Consider the following 25,177-nt stretch of genomic DNA (forward strand, 5'->3'; position numbering starts at 1 on the left):
TCAGGAAGTTGGTGTAGAAATGTGCGAGCAGAGAGCACTCAGACCTAGCAGCCGTGGGGAAGGGAGCAGCAGGTGCTTGGGGCTGTGAGACTGTCCTCCTTTCCTGTGTTGTTTGGTTACGCTGCCATGTCTTCGTCAGGCCAGGGCTTTCCTTCCGCTCTGCTGGCAAACTAGGCACAGAGTTCCCCTCCCACATCCCAGCCCCATGGAGATCGGAGACACACATGTATTCACCTCCAGGCAGATTGAACGCAGACACCTACACCCCGTCCCCCTGAGATTATACACACACACGGTGTCCCCCCACCCCTCTCCGAAGCTAGGGCAGCACAGTGGTTTCAGAGGGACACATTCACAACTGCACCAGAGTCCTGTTTCCCGTTCATAGCTCATGCAGTCTCTTCCATTGGCATCTCCCCCCCGGTGTCCTGGATCCTGAGCATGCAGCACGACCACCTGCTTTTTTGGAGCTGCTTGCTTGGGTCCCCTTGCCCTTCGCTTTCCTGGGCTGGGTGGATTTAGCCAGAGAAATGTGACCAATGAGCTCTGGGAGCTCTTGGTGAACGAGATGGATTTCCCAGTACCAGACAGGTGTCTTGCGCGTCTCCTGAGGGTCTGGATCAGCCCGGCCCTTAACTTGCGTCAATCAGGTAAGTATTTAGTGAGTACTCACGGAAGAGGCAGTGGCTGACAGCAGGGTGGGCAGAGCAGAGGCTGTGCCAGCTTCCCCAGTACAGCTCTGCTGATGCACCTCGCCCCTCACCTACATTCCCTGCTGTTCCACAAGATAACAGCCCAGAATGGAAACCTGGGCCCTAGCCCATGGCAGAGGTATGCAGGCAGTCCCCAGGCTGTTGCTGGACCTGACGCAGCTGGCTTGCCCAAGAGGCAAGAAGCAAGTTAGTTCACCTGCTGGCTCTGTCGATCCAGCCATGTACAGGAGCTGCCCTGTGGTGGTCACAGCTGAGTTGACTCACTCCCACATCCCTCGGCTTCATGGGAGGGGAGGTGTTGGTGGGGCAACTTCTCTTAAGGTGAGGGCCGTACTAGGAACGAGTCAGAGACCTCAGGGAAATGATTGTTGCTTAGGTTGGAAAAGTGCGCCCCTCTGGCACGCTCCTGTGGGGAATAGCAGGGGGCTTCAAGCACCATATCCTGGCTGTGGCTCCCTTTTACAGCCCTTTTGGGCCAGAGTTCGCTCTGCCTGGCCTCGTCCAGTCTCTGTTTTAGCCATAGCAGTGACGGGCCCTGTATGAACGTGCAGAGGGACGGGATGGGTTTAGGTCGGGTAATAGATAGATAGAACAGTGGCCCCCAACTTTACCTCATGCCCCCTCCATCTGTGCTCCCCCAGGACAGAGGTAAGGGGGCCGAGGCTGGGGCCACAACTGGGGGTAGGCGCGGGGCTGGCAAGCCAGGGCCAGGAGCAGAACTGGCTGGTGCTCCCTCCCTGCCTCGTGGGGGCTGGCCCGGGCCCCCAGCTGTGCCCCCAAATGTTAGGGGGCACGCCCCACAGTTTGGGGATCTCTGAGATAGAGGGAGCGGGATTGTTCCACAGATGACGGAAATTATCTTGGGCAGCCTTATCCTCAGCAACCCCAGGTTTATGGGACAGCTGGCCCTCAACTTGGACAGAGGCTTAAGAGGAAGAGGCCCACCCTTAGTTACTCTGGCTGTGGAGGCAGAAGTTGGTTTTTGCCTGGCACTTGGAGAGCAAAGGGAGCAGGTGCTACCCACTCTACTGTCTCCAGGACGGGCCTGTGAACTCTCTTTCTCTTTGCTCTTGGCAGAGATGACGATGGACGAAGTGCGCAGTATGAGAGGGAAACTCAGGAAGCCACCAACGAGATCATTGGCAGGGTAACGCCGTCCATTTCTATCAGTGAGGTGGGGCAGCCCTCGGCCACTCACAGCGCCCCTGCCAGTGCCCCCTCCACGCCATTGAGCGGCGACCCCCCCAGAATTCCTCAGCGCCCCCAAGGACAGGGCCCGGAAGAAATCCGCTCCGGAAATGCTGACGCTGCCAGCACTGAGGGAGCGCGCCAATGCTGAGTAATAGCTACCCTTGGGCCAAGCCCATTGGATGGACACAGAGCCCCGATTCCTTCCCCCACGACTTGGGGACAACGCCACCCACCTAACCTGCCTTGAGACACCTAAACTCTACCATTGTCCTTCAGAATGTTGGTCCCTCCCTCCCCATAAAAGAGACCCCAGATCGGTTCGAGAGCTGGACGGCGGAAGCCCCATTGTAAGGTTGCAGACTTTCCCTGCTGTCACAGACGGCCTGAGACTGCATCTCCCTACTCCCCTGTGGTCACTCTCTCTTCTCAGCATTCCAGCATGGGCTCTGCTTTTCCAGCCATCAACTCAGGGAGGGCTCCTGGTCCAGCCAGCACATGGGTGCCGCTTCTTGGGGGAGATGCGCTGCACCGGACCATGTCGGCGGCGCTGCTCAGCCACCCCTCATGTGGGTGATGCTCCTCCAAACACCCTCTGCTGGAGCCAGGCTGGGGAAGGAGGCCGACATGCCAACCTCTCCCTAAGGAAGTCAGAAGCACCTTAGAAATGACAGGGATTCTGCTGATTAGCAACCTCTTGGTTGCCATTATCTCAAGTACCAGTGAGCAGGAGGCAGGTGCACGGGGCTGCTGCTAGGGAAAGAAGTGTTGGGATATGCTTGGCAGGGTCCTCGGTGCCAGGGCAGGACCAGCCTGCAGAGTGCAGGGAAAGGTGCCTTGCAGCCCCAGCGCTTCCCTTCCTGTGCAGCCCTGCAAACCTCCCTGCAGCCGTGGCCAAGCTGTTAGTAAGCCGCAAGCCATTGGCAGTGTGCGAATCCCATTAGCATTACAGTCAAGGGGGCAGGATCAGCTGGCCAAACACTACTATTAACCAGAAGTTGTTAGCATCAGGATACTCGTAAGTGGAATCTACGATCACATAAAAACTGCAGGCATTGGCTGCCCCTCGTCCCCACTGGGGCCTGCCAGGACTTTTAGCTGATGTCCCTGCCTCCTCCTCCTGTGATTTCTGGCTACATGCCTGGCTTCCATATAAAACAGTGGCCCCGATCATCCACCTAACCTCACTGTACAGTCTCTCCCAGCTGCAAAGCCACAGTGAGGCTGCCTGCTTCCTTCCCATGCTAAATAGGGAGGCCAGGTATTAGACTGAAGGGAGGCGCTGCAGACAGTCCTGTCCAGGACTGCTTTGGGGACAATCCCGTGGTCAGAGAGATTCCTCCAGGGCACTGGTGAAGAGCCAGGCTGGGGCCTTATCTATGCTAAGGACAGTTTACTACCCGTCCAGTAGCCCTGGTTCTCTGGCCACTAGGTATTTTAGGAGCCTCAGTGTAGAAAAGGCCCCCACCAGATTGTACACTCGCTATGAGTAGGGGGTTATGCGGACAGGGCCTGATTGTCATTTACATCAGGGCCCCGCCCTCTGCCCTGTCAGTAGTGCAAAGCAACTATGGTGTGTATTGGCGCCGGCAGACAGCAAGATGGATTTGCCAGACCCCAGTGCTGCTACAACTGTGGGTAGTTCAATATTAGGAATGTGGGGGGGCAGCTTCAGCTGTTGTCTCTAGTGTAGGCAGGTCCCTGAAGCCTGAATTGCTGCTCTTCGTATTGCTGCTTCTGCTGTCCCAGCTGAGCTGCCCCCTGTGTACATGAGCCCTGCCAGGGGAAGGTGCAGGAGGGCCTGCCTGGTGCCCTTTGTTTCACCAGTCCCCTCTGGTGACACTGACAAGAATGGAGCCCATCATGCCTGATCACCCCATCTTCAGCCCAACCGTGTTCTCTCCAATGGTGCCTTCAGGAGTAGGACTATTGCCACGGCATGCTTCCTGGTGCCCTTGTGGGCCCTTGGCGAGGCTGGCGTGCACGCTCCTCTCCCCCCCATGCACCTTGTTACCACCTGCTCCAACTGCGCCTCGGACTTCAGCAGCCTTGAAACTGCCTCTTGCTAATCCAGCTCCCCGCTGGAGCAGGGTCTTACTTGCCAGCAGGACCCCAGCCCCTGCAGAGGGGATGCTGGAAATGTGCAGACTCTGGGACCAGGGGTGTCAACCACCAACCGTCACAGCCCTAATGCTGGTTTTGAACAGCCCATACTAAGCACACCTTGAATTGCACTTATTCCGAAACAGGAATCTCCCCAACTCCCTCCCCTCTGCTAGGGCCTCCTGGCTGGGCTCTGTTTGTCTGGGTTGTAATATCCATGCTACAGATTGTGTCCCAGACCAGCAGAAATGAAATAGCCAGCGTTTGCTTCAAGAAAGTGCATAGATCATCCCTATTCCTGCAGCAGGCCCAAGCCAGTGATCCCCCAACCTTTCTTGTGGGAATAGCATATTGCTATTCCCAGAAGACTCTGGCGGGCACAGACACCCCGACACCGGAAGCGGGCAGCAGCAATAAGCGCTGCTGCCGAAATGCCACAAAGAAACGGCAACGCATTATGGTGGCGGGATGTCTGCGGGCGCACAAAAATGCCCCAGCAGGCGCCATGGCGGCTCGCGGGCACCGCGTTGGGGACCCCTGGTCTAAGCCAAGGTGAACCTGAGGAACAAGGCCCTGATCCTGTGAGGAGCCGAGAACCTCTTCCGTAGCTCTGTGGCCTTCCCTTGAGGTTTAGGGGCCTCAGCAGCGAGCAGGGTCAAGCTTGTAGTGTGTTACATGAGGCCACTGGAAGAGTAGATTGGCCCTGCTTGGGATTCATAGTGCCAGCTGAGAAGCACTGGGGCGTGATGGGAGGAGGCTGGGTTTGGAGATGCACCCACATTTGGATGTTTTTCCCAACCTTCTACAAACTATCCCAAACTCTTGAGTCTGCAAAGCTGGACTGGGATTTGACGAGAACAGGCTCTCGTGGCATTTTGTCACCCTGGAGGCCATGTGAAAATGGGGAACATTAACCAAGTGTTTTGGACAAGTTGAATTTGAGCTGCAGGTTTGGTTTATTTTTAATTTGATCTAGGCTGGTTTGTCTGCCCCAGGGGCAGTGCAAAGGGCTGATGCAGTTGTGTAGAAATAGATTCACTTCCTGGCGGTGCTGAATGTGCCAATGGAAGGAAGTGTTTTTATATGTGCTATAGAGGTTGGATATTAGCGATGGGCTAGACCCAGAGTCTCCAATTCATACCCTTCCCAAGGGTGAGGAGTTGGATTTGAATCCTCCAAGTGTGGTTCAGGTTCTGGATCAAGTCCAGAATTGGGAGGGATCTATTTGCTGCTTCCAGGATGCAGCTGAAATCTCACAAAGCCACACGGCAAGATTTTGCACCCTCGGATTTACACTGAAGACCAGAATTCCAAGTCAGAGCCTTTCCCCGGAGGATCTGAGCCTATCTCTGGGATAGATCATTGTCCTGGTGGATGGATTTACAAAGCCCCTCTGGTGTCACTGAGTTTTATGTACCTCACTCAAATTTTGGGGCAGCCGGACTAAGCCTTTTAATGTGTCTGGTGCTTCCTGGGTCTCAGGGCCTTGTGCAGCTGGGATTGGGTCTGTGTTCTGCCCAGCTGCAAAATTCCAGTCTGGACTCTCTGCTTTGTGTCTTTAATTGTGAGCCCTCACTGGTTTGCGCTTTGTGCCCGTGGAACATGTGTTGTGTGAGCATGTGGGTGTGCAGACCACTAGCCTCACGTGGACAGGAGCGTGTGTTCCCGCTGCAGCCAACGTGGAGGTGTTTGGGCTGCTTCAGTTTTTGGTCCCCAGAGGCCCCTGAACTGGGGTTCTGTCTCTTGTGGGTGTCCCGTGGCCTTGGCTTCCTGAGGTCCACCTGGGTGAGTGTGCAGTAGCTGGCCCTGGCAGGGGCTCTGCAGTGACGCACACAAGGAGACTGCTCTTGATTTATGCCCTGTGAGCGGCCAGTGCCGACCACCATGTACGGCGGTTGGAGGCCAGTGCTGGAGCTGAAGGACCTTTCTCTTATAAATCGCACCTGGCTATAGGTGTGTGTCCAAGAGCCACCTCCCCTCTTCCTCCACCCCATTCTATTCTGAGTCCCTGGGTGTGTTTGTGCAGTGCCCCTGTCCCCCCACGCTTTGACATGGGGCCAGGGCTGCAGCTGCCAGCCTGTAAATAGATATTTGCTGAAGACAAAACCCAAATGTGAGACGGGGAGGGTCTGCATCACAGCTGGGATCTGGAGGATTGGTGGGAATCTATCTCGCATGCAAGTGTCATGATGTAGCCCTCCCGCCCAGCTTCCCAACTGCTCTCACCCCCTTCCCTCCCTGCCCTGTGCCCCGTCCTCCTCTCACACCCTCACTAATTTCTTTATTTCTCTTCCACCCCGCTCCCCTCACAGGCAGCCAGGGCACTGTGTGTCTGTGACCCTGGGGCTGAGGGAGGCCCTTGGGTGCAGGTTGCCAGGTGTGCGCTGAGCTAGTAACTGTGGGCGCTCCCTTTCAGCAGATCCTGGGGGGATGGGGGAGAGGGGGCATAGACCTTCCCTGCTGAGAGGCTTAGATCAGCTCCTGAAGGATGGGGACACCCAAACCCCCCGCATTCCCTGCAGGGCGCCAGGGACACACTGATACATAAGGGGCTCAGCTCGGGCCGAGGGAAGCAGAGTTACCCTGGTGACACCAGCACCCCCTTCTGTCTATTCCAGGCAGGCAAAGTGAACTGTTTTTCTCTCTTGAATTTGTTCTGCGGCTCCGTGCTCCTCACATGCGAGAGGCTATTTCAGTGTAGGCCAGCTAAAGAGGGGGCAGGGGCTGGCTTCCTTTCTTACAATGAAGCCCCTTTTCAGCAATAAAGCCGTTGCTACTGACTTCTCTCGAGTGTTTTTTAATCTCTGCTGCTTCTCCCGTCCCTGCTCTGCACCCCTCCTGGATGTGTGAGTCACCTGCAGGGAAAGGGGCAGCAGACAGAGGGTGTCTGGCCATGAGCTGCTCCTGGGCTGCAGCCCCCGCCCTTCCCCACTATGCACCATAGCTCAGGAGCGTGGCCATCACTGGCCCCTGGAAGGCGACCACCACAGAGGAAGCAAATGGCTCTTAGTGGACAGAAAGGAAGCTTCTCCAGTGCTGCACACAGCACCTAGCTGCAACAGCAAGGGTCCACATGGGAGCAGTGAGCTGCATTCACTGAGGCAGGCACCGCCGTGACGAGATCCTGTCTGGTATGAGGTCACCAGCATTCTCCCATAGCTGGGGCCTCTGGGTTACCGAGGCAGAGGACAACACGAGAGTAGCAGGCTCATAGGGGTGGACTCGAACTGTGCTCAAGGCGTGGTTGCAGGCTGGGTCTAATGAAAAACCTGCTTTCAGTGATGCACAAGCCAGGGTCACAAATATCACTCCCGGGTTTCCCTCCCCGCAAACTCCCAATCCAGACATGTTCACTGTATGGCAATACCACCTCCGGTCTCATTCCAGTTGTACTCAATATCCCAGCCCGGGGGAGATAACTGCTGCCCCTTTCCACACCTCCAGATGTTCTTCTGGCATAAGGGGACAACACCTTCCCACTGCATCAAGTGGAGCGGCTGTAGCCCTGGAAATGAATATGGTAGAATAAACATGGTGGGGCTGTAATTTGGCCGGGTCCTAGAGACGGTGGCTTTGGCTGGTGCCCCACCCTCGGTTGAGTGGTAGCAAGTACTGTTCACACATGGGTGCCGGGGCAGGTTGGGGAACCTTTCCCCAGAGACCCCCACTGAGATGAGATGGGCGTTCTCAACCTGTGGGCTAAGGTAGCCGCTGGGGAGCTGACACCAGGCCCGCAGGACCCCCAAACACTGGCACTGGCAGTCTGGAGCAGCCACCTGGATGCTGCCCTAGTAACTACATGCTTATGATTCCGGCATCTTCTGAGACTGCTACTTACTAGCTAGCGCTATAGGAGAGCAAAGCCTTGGTGAATTTTTAACTGGAAGGATCCTCTTCCATGACACTGATGTGTCACTGTAAACACAGCCCTGTCCAGCAGAGGGCACTAGCGAAGTATGCTTTACAGCCCCCGAAAAGGCCCCACCCACTCCCGGTCCCCCAGCACCTGCACAGCCCCAAGCAAGCAGCTCTCCGCTGCCGGCTCGAGGGAAGAGCCACTAAGCATAGATAGTCCCTGTCCAGCACAGGCTGGGAGCTAGGGAGGAGGAGCTCAGGAGGAGGCTTGCACTCGTCTGGGGAGGTGGCAGTTGCTGCCAACATGTATAGCGACGGTGTCTCCTATCTACTCCCCTCTGTCCTCAGCCCCATCTAGCCCCCCATGTCTGGCTATCTGGGGTGCCAGCCAGCCGTTGGCACATGATGCAGTAGGCATTGCAGTAGCAGGGTGACTTGTTGGTGTTGGAAATAGACCGCTCTGGCTTGAGGGCAGGCGAAGGGATTGGCTCCATAGCCCTGTGATTTGAGTCTCCAGCTCCATCAGGATTTTTCAGGGAGACTTCAGCTCCTGCCTCGCTGTTGGGAGGAGGAGGGGCCGGTTACCACATTGCCAACCTTGCCCCCACCCCTGCACCTCCAGGACACTCCTGGGACTTGACTCCTGCCAGAGTAAAACCCAGGGCCCTGACCACTGCTCCAGGAAACTTGCAGCATGAGCTTCCCCCCAGCAGTGCCACGTCAGTGCCAGCTGGGACTCCAGTGTCGTGAGCACCCCCACAGCAGTGCCCCTGTCACTGCTGCCTGGGCTCCAGCAGCACCACCTTCACTGCAGTGCTCTGATAGTGGCAGCTGCCGAACTGCTCCCTTGGCAGTCAGGCGCTAATAGCCAAATCCACGCCTGTGGTATGAGGTGACTGGTCAGAGAGCAGACATCTCATGCAAATGACTGTCTGGAGGACTCTGGGGCACAGGACGGCGGAGCCCCACATATACTCAGCCCTGCAAGGGAAAGCATGGGGCAGGGGGAAGGGCCTTTCTTACTTGTAGACGGTGAGAGGGTGGGGATCTTGTAGTCCCGCAGCAGCAGCAATGTGGGGAGCCAGCCTTCCATCACATCCAGGCAGGCATGTAATCCTGCAGAGGGAAGGACACCAGAAACTTGGAGGCTGATCCCCTGCCCAGTGAGGCCGATAGCAAGTCCTGCCTATGGTGTCACTGGGGCAGGTTGAGGCCCTTGCTGTGGTAAGAGCTGAAGCTGAAGTGCACTAATGCTCAGGCACACGCATGCACCCCATGTCCCATGCCCTGCCACAGCATCATGTTTCCAGGAGACCAATTCTCCCTGCCTTGCAAACCAGTAGCTCGCATGACTTCAATGTCTCCCATGACGCAGGGCAGGTGCAACAAGCCCCTGGAAGCTTCCCAGAAGGGAGGGTGACAAGGAATGCTGTTTATGCAACTGCCTCGCCTGCCCCAGCTAGGGCACCCTGGATGGAATGAGCTGACTGGAGAGTGCAGTGTTTTGGGAGTCGGGGAGTGAGAAGCATTCCCAGCTTGCGAGCCATTGGGGATTTCACGGGCTCCCTCTGGTTCTAGCAGGCCAGCCCTCTGCTTGCAACGTTATTGTCCTAGTGCTAGCATATGTCCAGAAAAATGCCGTCATGGCACACTGGCATGCTGACTGTCTTCCTCCTCTAGGAACATTGGATGTTCAACATGTCCCAACATGATGCCAACAAGTTGGTCTTGGAGGACACGGCAGGTCAGTCAATCCACAATACCCTCAAACTGCTGGCAAAGGGTTAATAAGCCTTTGCACTGATATACCTTTCCTTGCAGGGCCCCAAAGCACGTTACAAATGTTAAACAACACCTGTGAGGTAGGCAAGTAGCATTATCCCCATTTTACAGCTGGGGAAGCTGAGGCACAGAGCCATGGACCTTGCCCAGAGCCAAGACTAAAAGCCTGGGCTCTTGACTCCCAGTTCTCTGTTCCAACAATAGCAATGATCTATATAACTGAAAACAGAGGAAACCACAGGTATTTTTCATTGCTTGCAACTGATGCTTTTGTGTTTTGGTATTATTGTTGAGTCTGTTTATTAACAACACTAGATGCCTGCTTGATGCTTTGCGGACAGGTAGAATATGGCAGCTCGCTGCTCCATGGAGTTTACAGTCTAGCTCAGGAATGAGGCTCAGTCCCCACTGAAACGTTATATTGGCATAACTCCATTGGTCAGGGATGTGAAAATCACACCCCTGACTGACATAGCTATGCTGACAAAGCCCCCAGTGGAGATGCAGCTGTGTCGACTATAGAGGGCTTCTGTTGACAGAGCTGACTTCATTTGGGGAAGTGGTATTCCTAGACTGACAGACTCTCCTTCTGTCAATGGAGGCTGCGTCTACACCAGGAGGCTAGGCCAACATAGCTATCGTCTCTGTAATGTAGACATACCAGCAAGGGATGACCATGAACAGAGGGCCATAGGCCCAGATCCTCAAAGGTACTTAGGCACCTTTGATTTCAGTCAGATGCTTAAATACCTTTGAGGATCTGGGCCTTAATACTGAGAAACCAAGGGTTACAACAGAATAATGTACATGTGTGGGCGTGCGCGGTGGTGTGTGTGCACACACATTCCACCAAACCAGAATCTTTGGTAAAAGCCACCAGAGGTTCCCTAAATCCACAGCCTATAAACACAACCCCGAAACCCAGAAGCACACCAGTTACATTCTCACCCAACCTTTGTAACCTACATCTAGGATTTTCCCCTTCCTCCACCTTACGACATCCACACTCACCTCCCATAATGCATGTCTCTGCCCTCCACAAAGCATGCCCCAGTCAGAAATGGCTGATTTGGATTGTTCTGAGTGTTGACCCAGTTCCATGTTGAAGAAGAGCGTGCTTGTGCAGTGCGGGTTCTTTAGTGGATGGTTTGAATGGGTAACACTGGACACTCTGTTTTTCTTAGCAATCTATAGCAGTGTTGATCATTCGGGCAGTTATCGGTCACAGTCTTGTTATTTAGGTGTGGTAACGGGGGAGCTCTGAGATTGTGTTTTGTTCTTCCAGCAGTTCATTTTTGAGTTAAGGATGGTTCAGTGATTAGGGCACTAGTCTGGGACTTGGAAGATCTGAATTCAGTTCCCTGCTCTTCCACATACTCCCTGTATGACCTTGGGACACCTTACTTAGTCTATCCTAGAAAGGCTTTGTCAATACAGCTATACCAGTCAATCCTTCTAGTGAAAGACACAGCTTCCACTGACAAAAGAGTGCTTTTGCCAGTACAGCTAATCCTGGTTCCCCAAATGAAATAAGCTACCACAGTGTTTGCACTAGGGTTTTTGCCACCCTAGGAAGACCATAAATAAAATCGCACCCCTAACCAACATTATTATACCAGCTAAATTTCTAGTCTAGACCTGGCCTCATTCTCTCTGTGCCTCAGTTCCCCTCTATAAAATGGGGATAATAGCACTTCCCTGCTTCATAGGGTGTGAGGCAGATAAAGCCATCCAGATACCATGGCAATAGGGGCTGCATAACTAGATGGTTGCGGTTGCATGCTTTGGGCTGAGGTACAGAGAAGAGGTTTCTGGCTCATGGACATGGCTGTAGATGGCAAAAGCAGAGAGAGGACTTCACTAAAGTTTCCCTGGCTTGTTTTGGTTGGGTTGGTGATAGATCCAACTGAGCAACACAGTTCTTTGGTGGAACATGTAAGAGAGTTGTTTCGGTCTGGTGTGATGGGACATCTACCCCACACTCACCCTGCAGGGTTTAATGCAGGCCAGATGGGCCAATTAACCAATTAGGCAGTTAATTAAGGAGGTTCAACTGCGCAGGAATAGGCAGGACCTATAAGCCCAGGAGCTGGAAGGAGAAGAGACTGCTGGGAAAGGCAGAGACACTGCCAGAAGAAAGGGAGAAGCCAGTGTGTGGGCAGGCTGCAGTCACTCCCTGGGAAAAGGGGAGGAGGTTTTGGGAACTGGTAGGCTCAGGAATAAAAGGGGAACCAGTAGTTGGAAGCAGCCCAGGGACAGAGCAATGAGACCAGGAAGAGAAGGCCCAGACTGCTGAGCTGAGGGTCTCTGGGCTGGAACCCACAGTAGATGGTGGGTCTGGGTTCTCCTTCCAGCCACTGGATGAGTGGCACTGAGGTAGTGACTATTGAGTAGCTTTCTCTTTCTTTTAAATAAAAGTGCTGATATGTTACAAACCCTTGTAATTCTCCGGCCATTTCTACATGCTTGTTGCGAGTATTTTGCCCTTTCCAGCTGTGATGGGCCAGTGCAGTGATGCAGGCCTCAGCTAGGCTTTGCCTACTGTGAGAAGAGAACCTTAAACTTTGAAAAGGAAACCCCCGAAATTAGGCAAGAACATAAATACTATGAAGTAACATCAAATACTTGGTTAGGAAAATAATAAACTGTAAATAATCATTGCAAGGAAAGAAACTGCCAACATGCTGTGTCACCCCCAGGAAGGACTTAACTCTTCCTCCCTCTAGTTGCAAAGTCTAGTTTCACCCCAGCTGTCCTGACTTCTCCTCTCTCTCTGGCTTGCGATGCTCCTTTGATCTGATGATGCTACGACCGTACCACTTTCCAGCAGGTTTGCCCACAAGTGATAGTGCCTCACCCAGACAGCCATGCCCGTTCCCCAGGTGCCTAAACTGTATTCTCTCTTTTATTGTCCCAGTGGTCAACCTCATCGGTCACACACTCTGTGCCCCGCACGGCGGGCCTCCTTGCACATGGCCCTTCATATCCAGCTTCCTTGGCAAATCCTTTTTACCCAGTGCTGCTGCCTTCTTTAATCACCTTCCAATGGCCTCTTCTCCGGTGGAATCCGAGCCGTCTCTGCAGCTCGAACTGCCCTCTCCGGGGGTCTCTTTCACCACCCAGGACAGCATTCTGTGCTGCTGCATCACAGTGGCAGCAGGCTCTAACGCTACGCCCAACTGCAGCAGGAGCTAGTGCTCGGACCAGGGTAACTACACCTACAAATCTTCCTAACCACTTGCAAACTTCCCCCCTGGGCTGGGTTCTCAGTTCAGAGGCTGGACTGATCCACAGGATTCAGAGCGGGATGTGCCAGGCCTAGAGAAGAGTCCCAATCTGATGATCTGATTCAGGTCTGTCTCCGCTTCCCAATAGACGGGGCTCTTGGTGACTTCCCAGGTTATCTAAAAAGCACACAGTGGGTCTGGCATACGCAGAGGGGGAAAGCACACACCATTCTTGGCTGTGCTTGCTAGGGGGCAGCAAGTACCCGGAATGAAATCTTGACAGCCTGTCTGAGCTGTGATATTAGGCCTATGGGATCCTGGGCTATGTAGCACTTCCTCTGGCAGCCAGTCCCTAATGGCATATGGCAACAAGGTTAAAAAGCAATCTGATTAGGAGCTAACAAAGTACCTGGGTTTGACGACTCCTTTCCCAGGATATAGGCTACCACAGCCAGTGTCTGCAGTGTTGCTGAGCTCTTGGTTCATGTCATTGTCCCAGCAGAAGGCATATGCAAGTCTCAAAGAACTTGGTTGATGATAAGAGAGCACTGGCTCTCAAAAATTCATATAGTGTGGCATATATGAGGCAGCAATATCTAGTGGTTAGGGCAGGGCAATGGGAGTCATGACTACAGGTTTCCATTCCCAATTCTGCCACTGACTTGCTGTGTGCCCTTGGGAAAGTCAGTTAATGGGGGGGAAATCACATTGTCCCTCAGTTTCCCCATCTATACAATTCCTGCATTTTTAAAGTGCTTTGAAATCATCAGAGCCAAATCTCTCTATACGTGTAAGCCATTATAAAGATGTTGTGATGAAATCTGATCCTGGTTAAACACACGAAGGATCCAGTGAATATGGTGCATTAAATACTAAAGGCTGGGGCACGATGCTTAGGAGGAGAGACAAGAAAAAACACGCTCTAGGAGGAATATACCCTAAGCAAGGCCATCATTTCCGGGCACTGTCCTCTGGTACAAAAATGCTCCCAGCACACTGAGACCTTGATGCTGAGTCACCATGTTGCCATATGAGCCTCAGTGTCTCATTGACAATGGATCAGTGCAACGACATCATGTTGTGTAAACCCAGGAGTCTCTAACTGTCCTGCTAAGCTGGGGTTGCAGGATTCAAGCTGACCCATGCAAAGCTGGACTATGCCATCAATTCCCAGCCCACAAAGCCTGGTGGGAATTCGTGCATGGCAGAAAGGCACAGTTGAAATCTTTTTAGTCTTCTGGACTTTAACTTCCAGAGCCTCCTTGGTATTACCATTGATAAGATGTTGTCTCGGTGCCTCTCCCTTCTTTTGCTTTATGTTGTCTCCAGTCCTTGTCACCCCGAGTGTCCCCTGCCCTCTGGAAGTGGAGAAGGTACAGAAGGAGGAAACCCAACTGCAGGGTGGGGTGATAACAGAGGGTGCAGAAACAAGCCTCAGGAGAGGAGATTGAGGGAGGGAGGGCTATCAGGGAGGAGCAGGAAATCTGAAGGGCACCATTGATTGGGCCTGGAAGGAGGGACCCGAGGAGCACTGCTCCAGATGGGGCCAGATGGGCAGTATCAGTGGAGAGGGCAGCACCATTTGAGATAGCGGTTAGCCTCTGTCTGTGCACTCACCTGGATGAAAGCCCACCACAAGGTCTGGGCGGGCAGCCTGATGAGTCTCCACCCGGGATTCCCAGAAGTCAGGATAAAGGGCCTTGTAGCTGCTGAGATAGACTCTTCCCCTAGGCCCGAATGCTGTCAGTGGAGGCCTCATGATGGGTCCATCTACCACATTGACTCCCACCATTACTACCTCGATGCCCTGGTGCCCAGGAAACACCCGCGTCAGCTCATCGTAATCAGTCACCCGGGTGTTGAGGGTCTCGATATGGGAAGCCCCTACGATGTGCACTGTGACAGGCTTGGTATAGAGATCAATGGCGAAAGCATTCAGTGCCATGGCGATGGTGATCGGCCTGGACTGGAAGTCTGTGGTCAGCCGTTTGACAGACTCTAGCAGCTCTCCCTCTTCTGGCTTTGGCTTCCCCACGTTGGCCCAGAGGATGTTCATATAACGCCCAGTCAGTATAGAGCTCAGCTTTTCTTCCAGGTGCTCTTGCATGGAGAACCAGTCTTCCCAGCTTTTCACCTCCTGTATACGCTTTGTCCAGGTTGCCGTGGGGAATGGGATGTCACCTAGAAGGAGAACCCCAGAATTCTCAGCTCATACTGTGCTGATCTTTTCCCTGGATAAGGAGCTCTGCCATTCAGCTCAACAGGAGGCGCTGAGCCCAGAGCAGCCCTGTCAGTGAACCAGGATATGTTGTGTGGTAATGAAGGGGAAACAATAGGGAGATGGAGGAGCTGACTATATAACAGAAGTCTGACCCATCTGTAAAGAATGTTGGAATCCCAGAGACCCCAGGAGTCTGCAAGCCAAACTAGGAGAGCAGCTGCAGGTATCCACAACTCCACAAATCCCCTGAACAGTTGAGTGTATGAGGCCTAATGAGAAAACTGGAAGCCCCTGCAGGGGTGTGTGTGTGTGTGTGTGTGTGTGTGTGAGAATTCCTGGATTCCCGCTAGCTAACATTCAGTGGTATCCAGACACCACCTTGCTTGGCTTCACAGCATGAGAGGGCTCTGTCAGGCTTCAAAGACAGCCCTCAGTGCTTGTCACTGATATCATGGAAACCCAGGCAGGCCACAAAGGTCTGGGAGCTGGGGAGGGAACATGAGCAGATCTGGATAGGATCCACCATGAGACCCCTGGCCCAATTCCATTCTTGGTGCAATATTCTTAACATCTGCTTGGAGCCTTGCTTCCTGCATGAGGCAGCAGACAGATGAATCTACACTAAGGCAATCAAATGGCCTCTGGCTGCAGATGACCCAGCCAGCTTTGACCCAGTCAAAGAGGAGCCCTTGTCCCCTTCTGTTGGATGTAGGCTGCAAACCTACCTGTGAAGACGAGCCATTCTACCAGCCGGTCAAGAGCTACCAACTTCAACTTCTTACACAACTTCTTGTGCATAGGCCAATTGGCCCGTTGGCACTCTGAGTTGCAGTAATACACATTCTGGCACCTAGAGGGAGCAGGACAGAGGAGAAAGAATATGGTGCTCCACCAGGCAGCAAATTCAAGATACATCCTAGCACCTGATGGGACAGGACCATCAGGAGTGAGCCTGAGAGAGCTGCCCCAAGGAGACCAAACTCAGTGCATCAGTGGATGGGCCCCCTCTTGACTGCACGGCATTCTTGCCCTCACCTTTCCCTGCATGTGAACATGAGACACAAATACATGAATTCGTTCCTGGGTAACTTCATTGATCCATTGGGGTTACACCAGGGATTAGTTTGGCCTTGGTGCTGTTGCAGTGTCTTTCAAAGGGGCTGGTCAGAACAGAGAGCTCCTCACTTAGCAGGTGTTGCTCACTACGATGGTACTGCTGCCTCCATGCAGAAGGCAGCCAGGCAGCATTGTTGGCATGTACAAGCTACTCACCAAGGGGAAGCTATGCCCCCTGTCCTCAGTTATACCACCTGCAACATGTCATCCTCCATTCATGATAGCCAGAGAGCGCAGAGGTTTAGAAACTGAGGGCCTGTTCTCACTGAAGTTAATGGAATGACTCCCATTGACTTTGGATCAGGTCCTGAGGAATTACAAGAAAACAGATGCACACAGCCGCTATTCAGAAGAGTAACCTCTATTATGGGGCCCCATTCAGAAGCCTAGCTAAGCCTCTGTACGTTAGAGGGAATTGTCCTCCTGTTCCATAGACATTCTGGGAATGTTTCTACTGGGAACAAGGGAAGGATCTTGCCTTGTGCTATGGCTCAGTCCTTTATAGCTGTCCTCAGCCACACACTGGGTGCTATTGAGTACCTTTTGCATCGCCGGAGGCTTCTGGGGTCAGGGAGGGCATCGGGGAGTTTCTTGCACTCAGCACAGAATTTGAAGGTGTCCTCCATTTTTGAAACATGTCAAAATAAGTCCGGATCCCGAAATCTATCCCCAGCTTCTTCCCGTCCATCGCAGACCTGCAGGAAAACAGCCAAAGTAGCAAAGTTGATGAGAGGCGAGCAGGGCACAGCCCAACCTTGCCCTCCTTTCATAGCAACAAGAACAGCCCAAAGATGCTGTGTAATGGGAGATGTTAGCATCAGCTCAGCTTGCACAGGGGTACTGTGTGCTGCTTCCTCACTGCTGCAGTCTGAATTCATTACCACTGCTTTGATTAGGGCTTCTTTAGGGGCCAGCCCGAATGTTATCAATACCCTGATGGCAGCTAGCAGAGACAGTCCTGAGCGGATGCCTTTATGCATGCTTGGTATGATCAGTGACTATTCTGAACTGAAGGGAAGTTATAGCCACATGTTGATTTGAAATGGCAGGGCCAGGCCTCATCTGAGGACCCCTTAGGAGACAGAACTTTATCCCTGGGTATGAACCAACAGGGCATGATGTTCTGATCCTTTCAGAACAAGGGAGTTTAACTTTCTTTTCACTGGAAGTGGCCCTATCAGTCCAGCAAGCTCACTTCTAGCCCAGGGGGACATAGCATTTGTTTTGCTCTTTTCCCCCAGGCCATCCAGAAGTCTAATGCTCCCAGTGACTAGTGGAGACAGAGTCCTAGAGGTGTCTGAGGTCATGTGCCATGCAGGTATTCAGATGGCAGCATGCACCTTGGGCAGAAGCCACTGTGCACTCTGGCATTACTCACTTGTATTCATCATAGCTCTTCATGTTGAGCTTCTTCAGGATGACCTGCGACAGACCAGGGACGTTGCTATCCATAGCCTGGAAGCCCAGGGAGTCCATGTTGGGGCTTGTAATTACTGACTCCTCTGCAGGCTTCTTCTTGGAGTGGCTGGACTTGGAAGTCACGCTCTTGTTTCTGTGGGCCATCTCTGTCAGTGCTGGAAATCAGGCAGGCTGGAAATAAGGAAAACAATAATAAAGGAGAATAACTGCGGAGGTCTTGAACAGGCTCCCCCCACATCTATCCCAGGCCTCAGATGCCTTCTCTTAGTATGCTGGAGACGTCCTCCCCACTAACAACCTGCAGGGAAAGTAGCAGGGTCTAGCATGCACACGGCTGAGAGCCTAGTAATCTGGGATCCAGTGCCTGCTCTGCTGTGTGTGAACTGGGGCAAGTCACTTCATGTCTCTATTCCTCCGTTTCCCTGACTAAAACAGAGAAGTACTAATATCTCCCCACTTCCCCAGCGAGTTGAGGCTGAATTAATTCACGTACGCAAAGTCGTTTTAGATCCCACCTGGTATGGAAGTTTGGAGAAACCTGAGATGCAAAATATAGATCTGGATGCTGAATATGGGAGGCTCTGACTCACACCCATGTCTAAATGGAATGTGCATAATATTAGAAGCCACTTCTAATGGGTGGTTTTCAACATCCTCTCTACAATAGCTGTCTACCTCCCCTCTCTCTCCCCCTGCCCGCCTCTGACTTCCATCAGCTCCCCTTCCCACTAGTGATTTTGCTCCAGTTTGTTTCTGTTATCCTGGCTGAGTCTGGACCGTCCCCATGGCACAGCAGGAATGTCCAAGACTGGCTGCCACCACCCAATTGTTCTCCGCCTGCAAATGGACTTTCCATGCCCTCTTGGCTTGTGTACCTGGTCAGAGGAATCATTTGACTATGTAGCACGTTGTGGCGGGGATCTCTCTGGGAGGCACCCGGCTGAGAACCAGAAAACGTGGCTTTGCTCACAGCATCCCAATGGGCTAAGTAATATTGTGTATTGTGCCTTTCACCCCTAGGTGTGTTGCAGACAGGTGAGGGAAGCTGGTTTTGCTGGCTTGCAGATGCATGAAACCTCCACAAGGGGGCGTGTTGGTGTTCTGCTCTGTACATATTCTCAGACCACAGGCTTTTTGAGTCCATCCACTCCCTCGGGCGTTTGCCCTGACTGGCATTATTCACTAGTATCGCTACCTACCCCTCCAACAATGACTTGGCCATGTTCTCGTTTGTGAAGGGAGCTGCTGTCCTCCCTCCTCTGCCGTGTTGCCCATCTATTCTCTTGCCCCCTTGACAGCGGGTTGTAGATGCACTGCTTGCCTCTTGGCTGCTGGCAGAAATCAGCGTGGTGGCGCATCTGTCATCACTTAGCACAAGCTGCCAGCGCTGACTGACTCAGCCTCTCAAACAGCTCTTGCTCTGGTTCCCCCGCAGCTGCCGTGACCTCTCCTCTGAAGAGGATGCCAGCAGCACGAGGAGAGAGAAGGAAGCACTTTTATCCTCTGGTATTGACTAGTCCTTTAACAGCAGACCCCCAGATCTGCTCTGGGCTGTGCGCAGGAGGCTTCCAGGGCAGTCAATGAGATCCATGTGCGTCTCTGACCAGCACTAAAGGGTAGCTCAGCAGGTGTCTTGACTAGCCAGTGGCACGAGACCATGTCAAATGTTCTCCAAGTTGGCATGCTGATGAATGCAGTAGCGTTATTACCGCAGCTGCACGCTGTGTGGACAGACAGAGGCAGGATGGGGTGACCCATGGTGTACAGAACTGATCCCACAAGAGGAGACACAGAAGGTGGAGGAGGACACAGGGTAGGAGGTCCTCAGGCTGGTTCTAGTGGCACTGTTGGAAGAAAGTCTGCGCTAACGGTCTAGTTATCAGACAGGTTCAGGGATGGATAAGCTTGTGGCCCAAACATGGGGGTTGGGAGTCAAGAGACCTGAGTTCTCTTCACATCTCTACCATGGACTCACTGAGCACAGGATGGCCCCTCTTTGTGCTTCACTTTCCCCATTTGTACAATGCGGGTATGGTAATGATCTATCTCTCAGGAGTGGTTTTTAAGATTGATTTACTAACATTTCCTGTGAGGTGCTTTGAGATCCTCAGCTCAGAAAAGGGTGGTGTGTTTTTACTTCTAGATCAAAGGTTCAAACTTGGCCCAGCTCAGTAGTACAAAAGTTTCACTATCAGTTTCATACAGACCACTCATCATACAGATAGTGTCCGTGGAAAGGTGCTCCTAGCACCCTAGACGCCACCATAATTGGCTCCAGTATTTGCCCCCTTCTGTGCAGTCCCAGCAGAGAAGACAAAGATTGAATGGATAGAGTGAGCTTTCCTTGTTGGAACAGGTCCCTGCAGAGCAACACTGGGGAGAGAGCTTCCACTCTCCCTGCCTGTGTTGTACCTGCTCTGTTAGTAGAGAGAGGACTCTGGCTCCAGGGCTGGCAATCCGGCACATTTTCCCAGCACTGAACTTGCATAGACTAAGAAAAGATGATCTGTACAGCAGGCTGGTTTCTCTTTATGATAAGCAAGTACATTGCTGTTTCTCAGCAGGGCCTGGAGATGCATGAGGAGGTCTGGCCTAGGGGAATAACTGCTAACAGGTGGACAGTGCCTGCCTCGCTTGCAAAGCTGGTTGAAACCCAGGAAAACGCTTTCAGCCCAACCAGCTGACCTGGTTGGCAAAGAGCTGAGCCCTGCTGTCAGCCTTACAAGGGCCTGATTATGGTTCCTTCTCTGGCTGTGGACAAGTCTGGTACCCCCTGGTCTCCATTTGATGAGTATTAAATTCTAGCCTATTGTTATTCCGGCTTTATGCTCTACCCCTAACCATGGCCTCTGAGCACCTACCACGTTGCTCTTACAAAGTCAATCGCCTAATTAGGAAATGCAAAGGGAAAACATTGATGCCACCATCAGCCAGTCCATGTTGTTTAGTTTGTCTCCGGAAAGGATAGATCATACTTGAACTCCATGGGCACATGGGCGTTGGTGGTTGTCATAAATATAAAGGGAAGGGTAAACACCTTTAAAATCCCTTCTGGCCGAGGAAAAACCCTTTCACCTGTAAAGGGTTAAGAAGCTAGGATAACCTCACTGGCACCTGACCAAAATGACCAATGAGGAGACAAGATACTTTCAAAGCTGGAGGGGAGAAACAAAGGGTCTGGGTCTGTCTGTATGATGCTTTTGCCGGGGACAGAATAGGAATAGAGTCTTAGAATTTAGTAAGTAATCTATCTAGATATGCGTTAAATTATGATTTCTTTAAATGGCTGAGAAAATAAGCTGTGCTGAATAGAATGGATATTCCTGTCTTTGTGTCTTTTTGTAACTTAAGGTTTTGCCTAGAGGGATTCTCTATGTTTTGAATCTAATTACCCTTTAAGGTATTTATCATCCTGATTTTACAGGGGTGATTCTTTTTACCTTTTCTTCTATTAAAATTCTTCTTGTAAGAAACTGAATGCTTTTTTCATTGTTCTTAAGATCCAAGGGGTTGGGTCTGTGGTCACCTATGCAAATTGGTGAGGATTTTTATCAAACCTTCCCCAGGCAGGGGGGTGCAAGGTTTTGGTGAGGATTTTGAGGGGAAAGACGCTTCCAAACGACTCTTTCCCAATAATAAACCCAGTTAGATGTTTGGTGGTGGCAGCGAAAGTCCAAGGGCAAAAGGTAAAATAGTTTGTACCTTGGGGAAGTTTTAACCTAAGCTGGTAAAAGTAAGCTTAGGAGGTTTTCATGCAGGTCCCCACATCTGTACCCTAGAGTTCAGAGTGGGGAAGGAACCTTGACAGTGGTGCTAGACACCGCGAAGGGAAGGGTGTTGGTAATGGTCATGGTCTCACCCCTTTTCCACACTAGCGGCAGCTAGCCCATGAGGGAGCATATGTTGAACCTGCAAAAAGGAGGTCTAGTTGCTGCCTCTGAGCATGCTCTCCCCCCCGCTCCCCATGTACATACATATACCAGCAGTGACATTCTGTCTACCTGTGTGCTCCACAGACAGAATTCCTCCTGCATGTGTGTGGTGTGTACCAATGCGCATGTTGCCAGGGTTTTTAAAATAATAGTTTTCTGTGTCGGCTCCAGAGACCTGAACCTTGTGGCATATAATAACTCAGGCTCAACAGAAGCAAGTGGCTGTGGAATGGTAAAAATCACTCACCCAAGGCAGCAGGGCATGGATTCTATGTGTGAGCTGGGTGCGGGGGGCAGGAGGAATTTGCCAGCTGGATCACTCTGACTGCCTCCACACCACCTGACAGATGCTTGATCTATTCCTGTCCCGGTATGATTGCCTTTCCAACCCTGAGTAAGAAAAGGCACTGCCGGAGCTATGGAGATCGGATGATGAGGAATAAAGGAGGAAAGGCAAAGGCACCATGCTCAAATATCATGGGGCAAGAAGATAGACCCAGGAGAAAAAACAACCACTACCAACACAAATCTGATAGCAGTGCTATTCTGGTTCTGGATCACCATGTGGAGCCAACCAGTCATCTATAGCACAGGCTAGAGACCTCCTAGGAATCAAGCCAAAAGCAATTATAACGGCAAAAGTGATTTCCATTAACTGTTTGCCCTGGATCTTTTCAGATCTTTTCAGTACGTACTCTGCTCCCCAAGTATCCAAACATAGCTCCTCGAGCTAGCCACAGCTGGTCCCAAGATCCTGTTCCCCCCAGGAAATCAGTGGGTACATTAATACTCAAAGCACTCTTCCAACCCAGATCAATGAAATGGTTAAAAATGCTTATTTCACTGAAACCCTCTTCACCTGGTCCTCAACCCCGTGCCAGCCAGGAGCTTGAGGTGTCCAAGCAGAGAAAAAATTGTGCTCAGCCCCTGAATATAGGGACCAGAGAAGGTTATTTCCTCTCCTGTTTGAATCCTCTTAGCCTGTTCCTTGATATATCTGTAGCTTCCATTTGTCAGAAGGGACAAACAGGGAGAGATTTAATGTGTCTAAAAACTGCTTCAACACAGGGAATGTAAGAGAATACTAAATGGAGATGACGACAGGGGAGGAAGAAAGCAGTGCAGGGAGGGAATCTAAGGACCAGAGTAAACTTTGAGAAGTTAAACCATCCATTCCCTGAAACGATAACCTTTTACAAGACAGACTAACCTTCTAGGTGCTTGCTTTCTTTCTTTCTTTCTTTCTTTCTTTCTTTCTTTCTTTCTTCTTTGCTGTGGATTTGTCTCAGTGCTGCAGCTGCCTGCCTTCTCCTGGATCGTTTTCTGCTTCTAACTGCAGAAATGCTAGGCGGAACTTTGTGGTCTAAGAATATCCTGCCTACTCAGACCCTGTCAGGAATTACTTCTCATTGGGTAGAGTGACTGAGACGCTGGGGCTTGGCTCCTAGGAGGCACACATGCAAAATTCTTATCAGGTCCTGACTACAGGAGCTCCAGTATCCTATGTCTCACCTGCCACATGGTGGTATCCACTAACCCCATGCCAGGCGATACTGTGAATCACCCACTTCATCCCTATGCTGGATGATAGTATCACCTATCTGATTCCATCACTTCCCCGTGCGTGGAGTGTGTGTCTCCCACCTCACCTCTCTGGAAGAGGATAGCGCATATTATATACCCCATCCCACCCTTTCCCTATGGCCAAGGATACTGTGCATCACTCGTTGCACCCCCACATCCCTCCATGCCTGAGGATGAGACTTGTAGGGCACCTGTGGCTCAGGAACTGCATGTGCCTGTTAATTTGTTACTGTGTTTCCAGTGCAATATGGACACTAAAAATATTGTAGATGAGGAGGACATTCAGAGCCATCGATTTCCTTTTCCCCTGCTTTGGGGTACTGCTCCTATAAATTGGTATCCCCTCTGCTTTTGAGGATTCTTGTTTCTCACAGCTGTGTCACATGTCTGCAAGTCAGGTAGGGTGATCACCTATGTGTCATGGAAATAAAGGATTATCATCTATCTATCAATCTCAGCAAATTTGCGGATGATACTAAACTGGGAGGAGTGGTAGATACGCTGGAGGGAGGGAGGATAGGATACAGAAGGACCTAGACAAATTGGAGGATTGGGCCAAAAGAAATCTAATGAGGTTCAATAAGGATAAATGCAGGGTCCTGCACTTAGGATGGAAGAATCCAATGCACCGCTACAGACTAGGGACCGAATGGCTCGGCAGCAGTTCTGCGGAAAAGGACTTAGGGGTGACAGTGGACGAGAAGCTGGATATGAGTCAGCAGTGTGCCCTTGTTGCCAAGAAGGCCAATGGCATTTTGGGATGTATAAGTAGGGGCATAGCGAGCAGATCGAGGGACGTGATCGTTCCCCTCTATTCGACACTAGTGAGGCCTCATCTGGAGTACTGTGTCCAGTTTTGGGCCCCACACTACAGGAAGGATATGGATAAATTGGAAAGAGTACAACGAAGGGCAACGAAAATGATTAGGGGTCTAGAGCACATGACTTATGAGGAGAGGCTGAGGGAGCTGGGATTGTTTAGTCTGCAGAAGAGAAGAATGAGGGGGGATTTGATAGCTGCTTTCAACTACCTGAAAGGGGGTTTCAAAGAGGATGGCTCTAGACTGTTCTCAATGGTAGCAGATGACAGAACGAGGAGTAATGGTCTCAAGTTGCAATGGGGGAGGTTTAGATTGGATATTAGGAAAAACTTTTCACTAAGAGGGTGGTGAAACACTGGAATGCGTTACCTAGGGAGGTGGTAGAATCTCCTTCCTTAGAGGTTTTTAAGGTCAGGCTTGACAAAGCCCTAGCGGGATGATTTAACTGGGACTTGGTCCTGCTTTGAGCAGGGGGTTGGACTAGATGACCTTCTGGGGTCCCTTCCAACCCTGATATTCTATGATTCTATGATTCTATGATCTAAATGCCAATAGTTCCATTCCTGGACCAAAGCCCTACATTTGTATGGCACTGTTTGATACTTCAGGTGATTGTTGCTGAAATGGGGAACAAAATGCATTCTACTGTTGTAATAAATATAGAGGGAAGGATAGCATAAAATCCCTGCTTGGCAGATGTACTGAATCACCTTACCTGTAAGGGGTTAAGCAGTTCAAATAACCTAGTTGGTATCTGACCAGAAGGACCAATGAGGAAAAAAGATACTTTCAAATGGGGGCGGGGGGGGGGGGGAGGAAGGGAAGGATTTGGTTTTTGCTCTTTTGTTATTCCCTCTCTGGACAGAGGGAGAAGCCAAGCAGGTACAACATCTCCTGAAAATATACCTAGAAAAATACATCTAAAACCACAGAAATTTTAAGTAGGGCAAGGAAATGCGTTAGCTTGTCTTTTGTTTTGGCGTGTGAATTTTTCTATGCTACAGAGGTAGTTTTATTCCTATTTTTGTAACTGTGAAGCTGAGCCCAGAGGTGATTCTTGAACTTTATTATAAAGAACAAAGGAATTCTCTTAAGAACCTGATGGATTTCACAAAAAGAAAAGGAGGACTTGTGGCACCTTAGAGACTAACAAATTTGTTAGAGCATAAGCTTTCGTGAGCTCACGAAAGCTTATGCTCTAATAAATCTGTTACTC

The 25,177-nt window shown here is 51.5% G+C and overlaps 2 protein-coding genes across 2 annotated transcripts in view; one reads left to right on the top strand and one right to left on the bottom strand.

Moving 5' to 3' along the window:
* LOC119862977 (cytoplasmic phosphatidylinositol transfer protein 1-like) overlaps positions 1-6,783 on the top strand; it is a 42,046-nt gene extending 35,263 nt beyond the window's left edge. The window contains 3 exon segments of the mRNA XM_038420571.2: positions 1,791-1,811; positions 1,814-1,953; positions 1,955-6,783. Of these exon segments, the coding sequence (XP_038276499.1) occupies positions 1,791-1,811; positions 1,814-1,953; positions 1,955-2,056 (263 nt within the window). The 3' untranslated portion in view covers positions 2,057-6,783.
* Positions 5,447-23,448, bottom strand: MSS51 (MSS51 mitochondrial translational activator). The gene is given in 11 exon segments (XM_043493699.1): positions 5,447-8,224; positions 8,226-8,332; positions 8,334-8,357; positions 8,359-8,417; positions 8,883-8,975; positions 14,486-15,049; positions 15,815-15,939; positions 16,746-16,836; positions 16,839-16,900; positions 17,584-17,795; positions 22,767-23,448. Coding segments are annotated over 10 exon segments (1,347 nt in total). The 5' UTR covers positions 17,769-17,795; positions 22,767-23,448; the 3' UTR covers positions 5,447-8,187.
* Between the last annotated feature and the right edge of the window lie 1,729 nt (positions 23,449-25,177).

This window comes from Dermochelys coriacea, chromosome 10 (genome assembly GCF_009764565.3).
Source record: "Dermochelys coriacea isolate rDerCor1 chromosome 10, rDerCor1.pri.v4, whole genome shotgun sequence".
Lineage (NCBI taxonomy): Eukaryota > Metazoa > Chordata > Testudines > Dermochelyidae > Dermochelys > Dermochelys coriacea.